General features: G+C 37.2%; 1 protein-coding gene across 11 annotated transcripts in view; it reads left to right on the forward strand.

The window, feature by feature from the left end:
* The window catches only part of GPHN (gephyrin), a 633,555-nt gene that overhangs the window by 572,297 nt on the left and 44,792 nt on the right, over nucleotides 1–16,466 (forward strand). For all 11 annotated transcript variants that reach the window (XM_073895379.1, XM_073895381.1, XM_025869865.2 and 8 more), the window contains one exon: nucleotides 3,590–3,711. In XM_073895379.1, the coding sequence (XP_073751480.1) occupies nucleotides 3,590–3,711 (122 nt within the window). The remainder of the gene's footprint in view (nucleotides 1–3,589; nucleotides 3,712–16,466) is intronic.

A 16,466-nucleotide genomic window follows, 5' to 3' on the forward strand; every position in this document is an offset into this window, starting at 1 on the left:
TATGTACCCCAAAATGACCACTGGAATTCCAAATTGTTCTTGATGAATTTGTGCTATTTATTTATTTATTTTTAAGTAGGCCCCACGCCCAGTGTAGAGCCCAGCATGGGATTCAAACTCAAAACCGTGAGACTAAGATCTGATCCAGCCACCCAGGCACCCCAAGTTTATACTTTTTAGAAAGATAAATGCGAGAAAAATAAAACAAGCTAGAGTTATGCCAGGAGGTGGCACAAGTTTATTATTAGATGAACCCATGAATTCATTAGCTAAGGTCAGTCAAAAGGGAAAATATTGCTTATGTATTATGTCTAAAGTCCTTAGCACTAAGGTTGAATCCCTAACAGGTGACCCTAAAAATCAGCGGGAAGAGGTAGAGATGGCTTCCAAAGCCAGTTTTTCAAACATAAAGAAAAGTTCTTACAGACACACAACAATGTAGCCAAATAAACTACATCCTTTTTGCTGACAAATAGGATGATTAGTATCAAATCAATGCTTTATTTAGCACCTCTACAAGGAAAACAAAAATTTATACAAATTGGATTAGATAACCAAAAAGTCCTTGTAACCTTATTCTTACAAAAAACAAAATTGATATCAACTAGCTTTGGAAGCTCAACAAGAAAGGATTAGACTTTAAGCAAGTGCTGGACTTACCATCATAGACAAAGAATCTACAGAGCAACGAGACTCAAGAGACCTTCATGAGGTGCAATGTAACCAATATGAGAACTGGTAGAAAGCGTTCTTGCCTAACTAAGTCTTAGGGGGACCTACATGACTATCAAAGTCTTAATACAACGACCATCAGGGAAACCTGTTGATCATATAAAGCGGTGTATATTAACATTTCTGAGCAAGGGAGAGTATCACTGTGGCACAGTCCTGGTAATGTCCCAAAAGGAGGAAATTACAGGACAGTTACAGGAGTTTGAGAACTGAAGTTGGTCATGAGAACTGGGGGTGGTTTTAAGGTAGAAGTTAGTAAGTAAGGTCTAGGCAGAGACTGATCAGATTTGTAAAATGGGTGAGTCGCTGAAACAGTCTTATCTTTGGAGCACTTGAGTTCATGTAGAGTTATCATGGTCTCAATTTGTCCTTGTTCTTGGAGCATATAAATCTAAACAAGTTTGTGTTAAAACAATTTGACTTAAGATAGTTGTTTGAGTTATATTTCATAGTTTGGTACAGTTTATCTGTTATGCAAATAATAGTACAGTTTTGCAAATTGATGTTTCTGTTTTATTTCTCAGAAGGAAAGACTTTGTAGGCAAGATAACCAATTATAAGGATTTGCAAACATTCAGACATACTGAATGTAAGGGGGGGCCTTGGTAAGAACGTGACTGAAAACATAGGGTCAAGGAGGAGATATATTAGGATGTTCTTAAGGATTGTAATCTTTGGGAAGATAGTGAACTACAAAGGGAAATAAAAAGAATCAAAGGTTTAATGTGTGAAAGCAGTGGCACCATTGATAAAAACAGAAACAAGAAATTGAAATTTAATATATGGTAGACAGGAAAGTAACAAGGTATGGAGATGATTGTTTATATGTTTTTTTACTTTGTATTTTTCTTTCTTTTGTATTTTAACTGTGACAAGTTTCAGGCATCATTCCAAAGATGACCAGAAATATAGGATACCAGAAAATAAGATTAAGTTTTAAAAGGAAATATTGTGAATTTATTCTGTATTCGGACTTATACTCCCATCCAATTGTTTGTTTTCTTTGAAAATACTTAAAATGCACCGTAAATCCCACACCCTCATTTAACCAGGTATTATTTCATGATGTCAGTGTTACATATAAATAACTAGTTCTCCAATGATCTTTAACTGTTCTGTTATTTCTAGAACTGTTTGCAGCAAATAACAGAAAGGAATGTGAATGTCAAAGAAAACACCCTAATAAGAGGGACTCTTATTTAGTTGATGGTCAGTACCCTTCTGTGGAAAAAAAAAAAAAAAACCACACAGTTTTCTTTCTGAAGCAATTTGCCTAATTAATGGAGTTAAAGAGCTGTAAGCCTTTGCCTTTATAAAATTATAATGACTTCAATAACTGTGTGTTAATTAAGATCAGAAAATTAATCTATATTAGCACTGCAGTAGCAATTTTCTAAGCTCTGTCAGTCACATGGCATCTGATTAAGTTAAATTAATGCAGTATTTGAAGGGAAGACTCCCGAGTGACACTGAATAAGATGATCAGTTTTTCTCTACTATTTTAAGGGGACAGTTGGTTGCAAAGCTACTACTTTTCCAGTGTAAAGCCAAAGGTCCTGCCACATGGTATCACCACTGAGTCAGAAGGAAGATTGAACGGCTAGAGGTTATTGTTTGGGAGAACTGAGATATGAAGCCCTGAGTATTGGTCATATTAACAGCCTAAGTATCTAAAATGTGCAGGCTTGCCTTCAACCTCCTAAGATAATATTCCAGATTTCCTCACTTCCAAGATGTACTGTTTTTCATTTTATATTTCTGAAATCAAAGTCCATCTTGAAATTGATGTATAAATTAAAGTTGCATTTTGGTAAAGTCTGCATGTGTTAAGGACCCCTACTCTTAAGTATTTTATAACCTAATCTAAATCTGTATTCACACTATAGACTAATTCTATCTGTACTAGCATCTAGGAGTAAAATATGAGAACAAATGGGGTAAAATATGTGCTCTTTAGGAAGAGAATCATATTTATTATATATCTACCCATATTAACTGAGTGTTCATTACCTCAGTCAATCCTGACAACTACTTTTCAAGATAGTTATTATTACTATATGTTATAATCGAGAACATTAGGCATAATGTGTTTGGGTAACTTGAATTTGAATCTTGTCTGAATCCCAAGCTCTTCCTACTATACCACACTGCCTCACTGGAACATCCTAACATAGAATAAGCTTCTAATAATTTTTTTCTTAGACATATAATGGTAGATATTAAATCTCTAAAGAGTGACTCAATTCAGAGTCATGGAATAATTGTGCATATGTCTAGTTAAGTATTATTTGTGTAAATTTGCTAATAAAGATACAAGACACCTGTCTCCCTCTCCTTCAAATAAGTTCAACTTCTTTGGTACTGTTGATCTCACTTCAGAAGAGATCAAAAAGCTTGAAACAAAATATTAACAGTCATTCTCTTCGTACTTGAGAATATCATGTCACACAGTCTCTACCTCAGATGTTCTCAGTGAAAGACAAACTGGAAAATAATACTGGGAGGGATAAAGGAAGTTGTTTTATTTAGTTCATCCTGGTGAGCAACCACTGGGAAGGCCAATCTCTACAGAGCACTATTGTCAAACTGTAGCCAAAGCAGGTGTGATATTTGGCCTGCTGTTTAGTCACCATTTAAATTTCTGCATGCTTTGTAATTCTGGAAGAATGTTTTTTTCAATCTCCTATACTCTCAATATTTATTCAGAGATCCTTTGGGCATGTATCTTCTATGTGCCAGATACTGTAGTAGATGTTAGATAAGGTAAACTCTGCTTACTAGATCTATTTCTTTTCCATCAACCATAGGCAACACCATCCTAAGAGAATAATTTGTGGTGTTTTTTTTGGCTTTGTAGCTGCTAAATCCCGAAGATGACCTCTTACCAGGAAAGATTCGAGACAGCAATCGTTCAACCCTCTTAGCAACAATTCAGGAACATGGTTACCCCACAATCAACTTGGGAATTGTGGGAGACAAGTAAGTATTGGATTTTATTTGGAAGTTGTTATTGTACACATTTGAATTTTGGGAGTATTAACTAGGTGGGATTGTTGTTAAAGAGAAATTTAATACCATAATTTTCACTAATCTCATTCTTCAGAAGCCAAAGAATTATGAACATGTCTGTGCCTTTTTGGGATAGACATTGTCCTGGAGTGTCTATTACAACAGGAGAAATATTTTTGTTCTCCTATAGGTATGTTAAGTTTCCAAGGATTTTTTTTTTATAGCATTGGCTTTATTCTAATGGAATTAATGGTGATGGTATTATTCCTATTCACACTCACTTGTTTCAAGAAAGGCAGGAAAGACATGAGTAAGAAGATAAAGAATGTTAAAATTTTCACTAACTGCTCCTTTGCAGTTTAAGTACAATTGTTTTCTAGGACTTTCATATTGATTTTTTTGTATCTTATGTAACCCAAGTTTCTGTAGCCTTCACCCACTTGTAAGTACAAATGGAGGCACATTGCGTTGGTGGTATAGTGGTGAGCATAGCTGCCTTCCAAATGGAGGCACATTGACTAGAATTGCCCGTCTCTAAGAGCATATTACCCTATATTCTAAATTAACTCAGCCCTTTGCTAAATTCCCCAAGGATTTATATGAACTTCCAACAGATTTTCACATGTGATCAAGAGCAAGTCTGCTCTTTCTGAGCATCCCACTACCATGTGACATTGCTACTCAGCCCTCTCTCACCAGGATTTCCAGTTCACAAGAGGCATGCCTGCTTTTAATAATACTCAAACATCAGCCTGGTGGAGATAGAGCTGGGAGACAAATCTGAGTGACAGATAGCATGATGTATCTGTCCCCCATAATTGCCCCTTTCCTTTATCACCACCTTGTAACTGAATAAAGCTCATTATGTCTGGATCCTTCTTCCCCAGGACAAGGTAGGAATTTCCCAGCAAATGTGCTTTTGAAGAGGCTCTGCCTTACCATTTCACAAGATATGCTCTAACACCTATACCCCAGCGTAAGCCCAACCTGGACACAGCATAATCCAAACCTTGGACACAGCATCCTACCAATAACATGAAAGGGAGTCACTTTTATGTCCTTTCACTTTTTAAAGTCCTCTTCTTTCCTCCTTGTTTTTTTCTTTCTCTGAGGATATTGGAATAGAAGCTGTTAGATATACTTTCAAATGTCATTCTTTTTAAAATCTTCACCATTTGTATTTACCCAGATACTTAGCTCTAGAGAAGCCCATAGCTAAGTAGCCAGCCAACTTAGAACCCATGCTCATGAAGACAATGTCACAGGCTGCTTAGTATCACCCTGACCCAGGCTCCCTAGCCCTTGGAAGGAAGTAGAAAGAACCCACTGGAAAAAAAGGGGGGGGGGCATTTATTTGAATTTGGGCCTGACCACCAATAACCTGTCCTTTCATATAAACCTAAAAGTTATCCGTAGATACACCTTTAAAGAGGACAAAAATTAACTTCCCAAAGGAGGTAAGAGGAACCCAAGAGTTCCAAAAGCACAGAGCAGATCCTGAAACTCTAGAGAACAACTTACCAGATCATTTAGGATTTGTTTCCCACCCACAACTGGCTCTGGTTCTGCCTTCAAGTGCGTTAATGAGCTCTAAGGAATATTATAAGGTAAAAGAAGCTTGTTGTTTGTTTGTTTTTCATTTTTACGTTAAGCTGTTCTGGACTATAATTCTGTCTACTCCTATTTTTGTACTTTTGTATAAAAAAAATGCTTGCTTCATATACTATCTATGCTGCCAGTATACCATTGAAAGCCTCTTATGCTGATATGCTAATATTTACTTGTCTGTTGAGTTGCGGTAGACCTTTACTAATAATTAATATTGATATTACATATAACTCCAAAATGTACCTTGAAAACAGCATATAAAGAACAATAAAATGATAACAATATGTAGACAATTCTGAGAGTATGAAAATCTCTAGTGTATACTCTTTTCTCAGATGGAAATATCTTCCATAAAACTGAGAACAATTTTTTAAAAATACAACAATGCAAATCTAGACTTTCTCAGTGAGAGTGCTATATTGAAGAGGCCCAGAGTAAATGGTTGGAATGCGGAGATAGAATGCGGGGTGGAAAGAATTTATAACTGTTCTAATGGAAATCTATGTTGGAGTTTAGCAAAGGAAACAAGGTACATTTAATCTGCAGCCTGTTGATACTCTGTGAAGATTGCCTCCCTTTTCATTCTTCTCCTTCCTATGTAGCCTTTTGCTAATGAAAGCAAATGTTATACAGAAGCCTCTCTGTGAAGCTTTCCAGGGAAACACGAGGGTCATGGGAGAAACTACACTTTGTGTAAAGCAGGGAGAGAAATAGCTCAAGAATGTCAGTAAGCCCAGAACCCCTGCTCAGCTATGACAGATAAGAATAGGGAGTAAGAGCTCTATTCTTGTATTTAAAGAAAGATTGGTGTCTGGTTTTTAAATTCGGTGATTCTACTTCTCAGCTCTTATTCTTATCACCAACATAATTTTAATGATAAATGTTAAAATTGAAGATTAAGACTCTGTAACTTATTTGGATTAAATTGAGCTAAATTTTACCTTTGCTTATTCTACATTTCATTTAAAAAGAGAGTACCGTGGAGATTACGGGAAGGATGCTTCAAATACCTGAGAGTTAACAACTATATTTTAAAGCATTCACTTATAAATATTTTGTGTATATTAAAATATATTCTGTAAGATATAGTTTCTCACAGCACGTGGAACACAATACTCTTGGGGTTCCTAGTCGTTTGTTTGGGTTTTTTTCAAGACAAATTTTGAAACCCAGAGATGTTAAATGAACTTGCTCAGCATTATACAAGTTGGTGGCAGAGGTGAAAATGGAAGCTAAGTCTTGAAATTAACAATCTACAATTCTTTGCTATCATTATGAAGACAAGATAATAACTATAAATATGTCAGAAGAGAATCATCACTATGCGCTAGAATGGTCAGAGTTTTATAAAGGTGCAATGTTAGTTAAAACATGAAGGATGAATAGAATTTGTATAGTTAGAAAAAGAGTGTATTAATCAAGTAGGAAACATGGAATGAACAAAAAATAGAGATATAGAAAATAAAGTAGAGAAGTAGAAATAAACAGCTACAGGTCAGGCCAGATTGGTCAGAACAAGAGGTTCAGGTAGAAGGATAATGGAGGTCAATTTGGTAGAAATTTAAGGCTTTGCAATCCATGCAGAACTACCCAACTCACTTAAATTTTAAACTTTTTTAAAAAGCAGAATTCACATAATAACCATTATTTTAGAATAATTTGAACAAGGTAAAACATGGGCTAAAGTTGGAGATAGGCTAGAAATAAGAACAATACAATTGGTTCATTAATTATTCAGTCAGGAAGTATGTGTTGTGTACCTATGAGAATCACCTGAAGATCTTATTTAAAATGCTGATTCTGATTTAGCAAATGTGGGGTGGGCCAAGATATTGCTTTTCTAACAAACTTCCAAGGATACCAAGCTGCTGGTCCACAGATCACGAGAAATAACAAGGATTTTGTCAATTTAATCATGCCATCTACTATGGATTTTAAGACAAAGGCTATTGAAGATACAAAGCTGAAACATAGATCTTGCCTTTGAAATTACATGTACTAGAAATGTACTAGAAACTATAGACTAGTAATAAAAATGTTTTGGAAAGTTTCAGAGCTTAAACTCACATTTGGAAGTAGAATTTTTTTAAAAAAGAGACTAAATCAAAAGACATTGTAAAGGCTATTACATAGAACGGAAGAGTGTCAATGTTGATTTCTCTTCATCTGGATTACAAAGCCTTATTAAAATGATATGTGACTACAAACACAAATAAAATACCTACAAAACCCAGGTATTAGGTCTCTACCACAATTTTACATCCCTCTCTAGCAATACACCACTTCCATTTCTTCATGCTCCATTTACAGTCTATCCTTCCTTGGTTTTTGTAGCTCCTCTTCCTGTACTCATTCCCTAAATTTCAGGGTCCCCATGGCTCACTCTTGGCTTTCTGTCCTTCTAATTTCTTATGCTAATGACTCCTAGATCTTATCTCTATCTTGAGCTCCATGCCTAGATCCACCTGCTTACTAGGTGCATTTTCTTTTAAGTTCAGTAGGCACTGCAAACTCAACCTGTCCAAAACTAACCATTCCCCCTCCTCTCTCACTGCCCCTCCCCACTGCCACCCTGTTCCGTTTCCTTTCATTCTTCTGTCTCAGCCACCAGCCAGTCACCCAAGCCAGAAGAAACCTGAACAAGAGTCATCACAGCTCCTCTCTTCCACTCGCTCTATATTTAAGTCCTACAGACTTTCCCTCCTTGGTATTTCTTCTCTACATTCCCATCTCTTCATTCCTACCATCCTGGCTTAGTTCAGGGCTCCATTTGTTTTTTGTCTAGACATACAAGACTAGCATCTTAACTGGTCTCCATGCCTTAAGTCTTGTTCCCCTCTAACTCACCCTCTATTCTGCTACCTTTCTAAGGTGCATATTCTATACCTGTGGCAGAATTAGGGTTTTATTATATATGGATAAGCAGACTGTAATAATTCAACAAAATTTTACAAACGGTTATGCTCTGTCAGGCATTGTACCAGTCTTTGGTACTACAGAGATAAGTAAGACAGTTATTACTAAGAACTACAAAAAAGTTTTCAATTCTGATCCACTTCTCTCTTTCCTCCCAGTCTCCAGTCTCCTTACTGCCAAACATGTCAGTCTTTACTGAGTACCCATTATGTGTGTGTGTGTGTGTGTGTGTGTGTGTATAACACTATACTACATTCTTTCATGTATGTATCTTATTTAAGCCTCTTGAAACAACAGAGCCAGATAAGTATCTTTTATCCCCATTTTGGAGATAATAATGCTGAAGCTTAAAAAAATCAGCCTATTCAGGGTCATGCAGCTAGTAAAAGGCATAGTAAAGAGTTCAACCCAGGCCCGTCTTAACTTCAGGGTCCTTTCTCCTTTTGCTCTACCATCCTACCCTTTTAACTGGAGTTAGCATCCACATTTCATTAATATTAAGGTTAATAAACTAAATAGGCTAGGTCCATTTGTAATGAATAAAACCCCTTAGTAAACAGTAGCTATGAACATTTCAAAAGCCAGAGAGGAAAATTTAGTTTAAACTGTGAATTACATATTGACAAGTGAATTATAAGGACTTGAGTTGCTGAATCCAAATCTTTAGGTGATATAGAAATGGGGAAAATGGCAGGAGGATTTATTATGGTCTTTCTTTTATAATCTCTTCCTTTACCTTTCTTCCCACAGCTGCTGGGGCTGCTTTTGCAGCATTTATTACTTTTGGGTAATTTGTTATACCAAGTTCATAGTATCTTCTATGGGGGATGAAGGAGAGAGGAAAAGAGGGGAAGAGAGCATTTATTACTTTTGGGTAATTTGTTATACCAAGTTCATAGTATCTTCTATGGGGGATGAAAGAGAAAGGAAAAGAGGGGAAGAGAGCATGCACACATATGAATGTATGACAATTTGGTAGTCTCGCCTATATTACTCAACTTAGATTCACAAATGGCCACCTTTATTCTTACCTTTTTCCTACTCACCATATAAAGCTCCTTTGTCTCTACATTAAAAGAAGGGAAGGGAGAAAAAGCATTTTGAGAAGTGAAAGGGGGGAAGGCAGGAAGAACAAGAACAGTTTAGTGGTACCATGAATCTCCTTGTTCCCCAACCCTGAAGATATAGCCTATTTAGGAGACGTGTTTTATTAAGCCCAGATAACCCATGCACTGGCTAAATGTGTTCTATTCACTTTGCTGTATTTTCTGATAATCTAATATTTAAAAATCCAATTGTGTTCAAGAGCATTCTACCTGACAAAGAATTGTTTGCATATTAATGTGAATGAGTTTAAACTAGACATCCAACATCTGTGTAAATCCTCTGCACTGAATGAACAGAAGCAAATCACTTAGAACCTGGAGTTCTTTAGGAGCGCTTGGTGGCTCAGTCAGTTAAGCGTCTGCCTTCGGCTCAGGTCATGATCTCAGGGTCCTGGGATCGAGTCCCGCATTGGGCTCCCTGCTCAGTGGAGAGTCTGCTTCTCCCTCTGCCTCCGTGCACTCTCTCTCGCAAGTAAATAAATAAAAATCTTAAAAAAAAAAAAAAAGAAGAAGAACTTGGAGTTCTTTGGCAGAGGGCAAATAACTAAGCAAGACCACATCAGAACCTTAGCATAGCAAGATACTGAAGGTCTAGCAAGAAGTACACTTGGTAGCAGAAAAAGACCAAAGAAAGGTAGGTGAGAAGATGTCATAAGCAAACACTTTACATTTCAGCATTCTTTCTTCAGTCTTCCATCTTGCTTCCATAATTCAGGCTAGTACTAAAGAGTGATTCAGCAATATACTAGTAACATTATGAGCTAAATTAAGGTTTGTTTGTTTACCCTAGAATCATACCCAACATCTATAGTACTTATAGATTTTTATTTAGAAATGTATTCTAAGTTCCAAACAACCAATTTTATATAAAGACTCTGGGAACATAATCTGTGAGTTACAAATCAGCTGTGCAGAAAAGACTTACCCTAAGTTGTCAGCTTTGTACTGACTGCATGGTATCTTTTAATACTGTTTACAGAGTTATAATTAGTAGTAAAACATTGGAAGATTTTAGATTGGGGATAACATGATCATCTTCTATTCCTGGTGCAGTTCTATTATGCACTTCTTGGGCCATTGTTCTAGATGTTCTAGTGTACATTTTTAATGTAACTTTTTAATCTCAGAACAAATAAATGTTCACTGAAGAAAATTTAGAGAATACAGGTTCACAAAAAAACAAAGAAAAGAAATTAATACATACATTACATAATCCCATTACCCAGTATTACTCTTCTTCCATTCTTCAGTTCTATGTGTACAGTTTATGTGTGTGAGTATAAAAATCAAAGAAATCACAGTCTTATTTTAACTTTTCATTTTCACTCAGTGTATCATAAACATCCATCTCTATTATCACATAGTCCTCTGCAATATCATTTAAACGCCTATATGTCATTCTCAGTATAAAGTTTAATATTATTTATTTATACAATCCCTTGTTGTCAGACATTAGGTTGTTCCTAACCTTTCTCGATTGTAAGTAAATGATGAACAGGTGTATAACTAAATCTTGGCATATACCCACAATTATTTGAGAGTGTCTTTAAATTTTTATTTTATCCATTTTATGACCATTTGTTGATTGTCTGACATATGCAAAGCTATGTTGATAGCAGAGGTAAAATGATAATAAAACAACTGCTATCCTCAACTGCTGGTAGTCATGTAAAACAAGTTGCTTATGGCTGTTTCCTCAGCAATTAGAACAGTGTCGGTGCATTAGCTAGTCAGCAAATGCCAGGAAATAAGAGAAAAAGAGAAGAAACACTGAGTATGACCTGAATACAAAACTAGTCAAGTCTAGAGATTTCTAATTGGTACAAATTGGTGTGAGTTTATAGGGATAAACTCTTTCTAAGCTCCATGCTATTTCTACCTTGAATATGGGACAACAGATGTCCTAGTATTCTTTTCCCCATGGCTGGTTAAATAACCTCTTAGCCTCCTTTTGTCTTCCTAGGCAGCAAGAGCTACTACTATTTCCCTACTATGAAGAAGAGTCTAAAACAAATGAAGAGGTTTGGATAGGTAAATGAGTAGAGTGTATTATATGTTCCAGCCAAGATAATTGTGGCCAGACTTGGTTGAGATAGTCATCATTTGGGCACATACTTTCTTCTCTGTTTTTCCTTTTTTTTGTTTCTTTACCTCACTTTCCTGATAAAATTTCTTAGAGAAATTGCTACTTCTGTGGCTTAATCAGGGTAGAAGGGGGAGCGGAGCAAGATGGCAGAGGAGTAGGAGACCTGGATTTCATCTGGTCTCAGGAATTCAGCTGAATAGGGATCAAACCATTCAGAACACCTATGAACTCAACAGGAGATCGAAGAAAAGAATAGCAAAAACTCTCTGAACAGAAAAGCAACCACTTTCTGGAAGGTAGGACGTGCAGAGAAGTGAATCCGAGACAATATTCGGGAGGATAGACGGCGGAGGTGGGGGCCTCCGTCGGCCTCTTCTGGCAAGTGATAGAGCAGCAGAGCACAAAATCGGAACTTTTAGAAGTCGGCTCCGCTGAGGGATGTCACTCCAGTGGCTAAGCGGAGGGGGGGGGGTGGAAACCTCGCGGGACAGTGTGGTCTCAGGACCCTCAGGGTCACAGAAAGACCAGGGGTGCCTGAGTGTGGCAGAGCTCCACGGTATCAGAGCGGGGAAGCCGGCTGCAGAGAGGGAGCCGAGGAGTGGGCTCTCAGCTCAGGGTTGCCATAAACCATGATCCGCTGCACAGTCGGGACACTGCTCTTCCAGCGGAGACCCAACAAATGGCAGATCCAGCAAGACTACCCTTCCTCCCCCAGGAGGAGCAGCACAGGAGTGCACCCAGGGATCTGCTGGGTTTGGAGACTCCACACGGGGTCCTGCGCCAGAGGTAGAAACGCTCGGTCACAGGCTGGGTGAGCACGGAGTGCGGCGGAGTCCAGGGAGACGGGAATGATTGACTGCTTTTCTCTGGGGGCACACTGAGGAGTGGGGCCCTGAGTTCTCAGTTTCTCTGGGGCAGAGATTGGGAGGCCGCCATTTTCACTGTCATCTTCCAAAGCTGAATGGAAAGCTTGCAGGGAACAAAAGCTCCCGAGAGCAAACCCAAGCAGATTACTTAGCCCAGACCTGGCAAGGGCGGGGCAATTCCACCTCCGGCAAAGACATTTGGGAACCAGGGCAATAGGCCCCTCCCCTAGAAGATCAGCAAGAACCACCAGCCAAGACCAAGTTTACCGATCAATGAGAACAGCAGAACTCCAGCGCTAGGGGAATACTGCACATAGAATTCATGGCTTTATTACCATGATTCTTTAGTCTTTCAAAGTTAATTTTTTTAAAACTGTCTTTTTTTTTGAATTTTTCTTTTTCCCTTTTTCAACCAACATCTTATCAATCCCTTTTTTTAAAAAACATTTTTATTTTTCATTTTTAGAGTCATAGTCTATCACTTCATAGTAGTTACCCTTATTTTTGGCATATATATATATATATATATATATAAGTTGTTCTCCCTTTAAAATTTTGAGATACAGTTTCTTCTAACAGATCAAAATATACCCTAAATCTCCAGTGTATGGCTTTGTTCTAGTCTCCTGCCTAATCACATTGTCTCCCTTTTTTTTTCTTTTTTTAAATCCTCTTCTTTCTTTTTTCAAACAACTTATCAATTCCTTTTATAAAATCTTTTATAATTTTCATCTTTACAGTCATATTCCATCCCTTCATCGTATTAACCCTTATTTTTGTACATATGTTTTTCTTTCTTTAAAATTTTGGGAGGCACTTTCTTTAAAAGACCAAAATACACCCAAAATCTAGTGTGTGGCACTGATCTATGCACCAGCCTGATCATATCTGATCATATTCTGTTTTTTTTTGTTTTGTTCTGTTTTTGTTTGTTTTTATCTTTTTCTTTTTCTTTTTTCTTTTTTTCCCTTTCTTTTACCCTGGTTTCAGGTCTTTTCTGATTTGTTTAGATTATATTTTCAGGGGACATTGGTACCCTGTTAGCATTTTGTTCTCTCATTCATCTATTCTCCTCTGGACAAAATGACAAGATGGAAAATATAACCTCAACAAAAAGAACAAGAGGCAGTACCGACTGACAGGAACCTACTCAATACGGACATTAGTACGATGTCAGAACTAGAGTTCAGAATGATGATTTTAAAGATACTAGCTGGGCTTGAAAAAAGCATGGAAGTTATTAGAGAAACCCTTTCTGGAGAAATGAACTAAAATCTAACCAAGTCGAAATCAAAAAGGCTATTAATAAGGTGCAATCAAAAATGGGGACACTAACTGCTAGGATAAATGAGGCAGAAGAGAGAATTAGTGATATAGAAAACCAAATGATGGAAAATAAAGAAGCTGAGAAAAAGAGAGATAAACAACTACTGGATCACGAGGGCAGAATTCGAGAGATAAGCAATACCATAAAGTGAAACAACATTAGAATAATTGGAATCCCAGAAGAAGAAGAAAGGGGGCAGAAGGTATATTGGAGCAAATTATAGCAGAGAACTTCCCTAATTTGGGGAAGGAAACAGGCATCGAAATCCAGGAGGCACAGAGAACTCCCCCTCAAAATCAATAAAAATAGGTCAACATCCCAACATCTAATAGTAAAACTTACGAGTCTCAGAGACAAAGAGAAAATCCTGAAAGCAGCTCAGGAGAAGAGATCTGTAACCTACAATGGTAGAAACATTAGATTGGTAACAGACCTATCTACAGAGACCTGGCAGGCCAGAAAGGACTGGCATGATATATTCAGAGCACTAAATGAGAAAAATATGCAGCCAAGAATACTATATCCAGCTAGGCTGTCACTGAAAATAGAAGGAGAGATAAAAAGCTTCCATGAAAAACAAAAACTAAAGGAATTTGCAAACACGAAACCAGCCCTAAAAGAAATATAGAAAGGGGTCCTCTAAGCAAAGAGAGAACCTAAAAGCAACATAGACCAGAAAGGAACACAGACAATATACAGTAACAGTCACCTTACAGGCAATACAATGGCACTAAATTCATATCTTTCAATAGTTACCCTGAGTGTAAATGGGCTAAATGCCCCAATCAAAGACACAGGGTATCAGACTGGATAAAAAAAACAAGATCCAGCAATATGTTGTCTGCAAGAGACTCATTTTAGACCCAAAGACACCCCCAGATTGAAAGTGAAGGGGTAGAAAACCATTTACCATGCTAATGGACACCAAAAGAAAGCTGGGGTGGCAATCCTTATTTCAGACAAATTAGATTTTAAACCAAAGACTGTAATAAGAGATGAGGAAGGACACTATATCCTACTTAAAGGGTCTATCCAACAAGAAGATCTAACAATTTTAAATATCTATGCCCCTAACATGGGAGCAGCCAATTATATAAGGCAATTAATAACAAAAGCAAAGAAACGACATCAACAACAATACAATAATAGTGGGGGAGTTTAACACCCCCCTCACTGAAATGGACAGATCATCTAAGCAAAAGATCAACAAGGAAATAGACTTTAAATGACACACTGGACCAAATGGACTTCACAGATATATTCAGAACATTCCATCCCAAAACAACAGAATACAGATTCTTCTCTAGTGCCCATGGAACAGTCTCCAGAATAGATCACATCCTAGGTCACAAATCAGGTCTCAACAGGTATCAAAATATTGGCATCGTTCCCTGCATATTTTCAGACCACAATGCTTTGAAACTAGAACTCAATCATGAGGAAAGTCGGAAAGAACTCAAATACATGGAGGCTAAAGAGCATCCTACTAAAGAATGAATGGGTCAACCAGGAAATTAAAAAAGAATTTAAAAAATTCATGGAAACCAATGAAAATGAAAACACAACTGTTCAAAATCTTTGGGATACAGCAAAGGCAGTCCTAAGAGGAAAGTATATAGCACTACAAGCCTTTCTCAAGAAACAAGAAAGGTCTCAAATACACAACCTAACCCTACACCTAAAGGAGCCGGAGAGAGAACAGCAAATAAAACCTAAACCCAGCAGGAGAAGACATATAATAAAGATCAGAGCAGAAATCAATGAAATAGAAACTAAAAGAACAGAAGAACAGATCAGTGAAACTAGGAACTGTTTCTTATTGATAAACCCCTGGCCACACTTATCAAAAAGAAAAGAGAAATGACCCAAATCAACAAAATCATGAATGAAAGAGGAGAGATCACAACCAACACCAAAGAAATACAAACAACGATAACATATTATGAGCAACTCTATGCCAGCAAATTAGATAACCTGGAAGAAATGGATGCATTCCTAGAGATGTATCAACTACCAAAACTGAACCAGGAAGAAATAGAAAACCTAAACAGACCTATAACCACTAAGGAAATGGAAGCAGTCATCAAAAATCTCCCAACAAACAAAAGCCCAGGGCCAGATGGCTTCCCAGGGGAATTCTACCAAACATTTAGAGAAGATTTAATACCTATTCTTCTGAAACTGTTCCAAAAAATAGAAATGGAAGGAAAACTTCCAAACTCATTTTATGAGACCACCATTACCTTGATCCCCAAAGCAGACAAAGACCCCATCAAAAAGAATTACAGACCAATATCCTTGATGAACACGGATGCAAAAATTCTCAACAAAATACTAGCCAATAGGATCCATCAGTACATTAAAAGGATTATTCCCCACGACCAAGTGGGATTTATTCCTGGGCTGCAGGGTTGGTTCAACATCCACAAATCAATCAGTGTGATACAATACATTAATAAAAGAAAGAACAAGAACCATATGATCCTCTTAGTAGATGCAGAAAAAGCATTTGACAAAGTATAGCATCCTTTCTTGATCAAAACTCTCAGAGTATGGGCATAGAGGTTACATACCTCAATATCATAAAAGCCATCTATGAAAAACCCACAGCGAATATCATTCTCAATGGGGAAAAACTGAGAGCTTTCCCCCTAAGGTCAGCAACACTGGTGGTTATATGCAAACAATGAATCACTACATCATATGCAAACAATGGAACACTACATCAAGAACTAATGATATAATGTATGGTGATTAACATAACATAATTAAAAAAAACAGGGTGGAAAAAAGACTTATTTATATTAAGTTAGGGC

Source organism: Callorhinus ursinus, unplaced genomic scaffold (assembly GCF_003265705.2).
Source record: "Callorhinus ursinus isolate GAN/ISIS: 27379988/994484 unplaced genomic scaffold, GSC_fseal_2.0 scaffold8, whole genome shotgun sequence".
Taxonomy (NCBI): domain Eukaryota; kingdom Metazoa; phylum Chordata; class Mammalia; order Carnivora; family Otariidae; genus Callorhinus; species Callorhinus ursinus.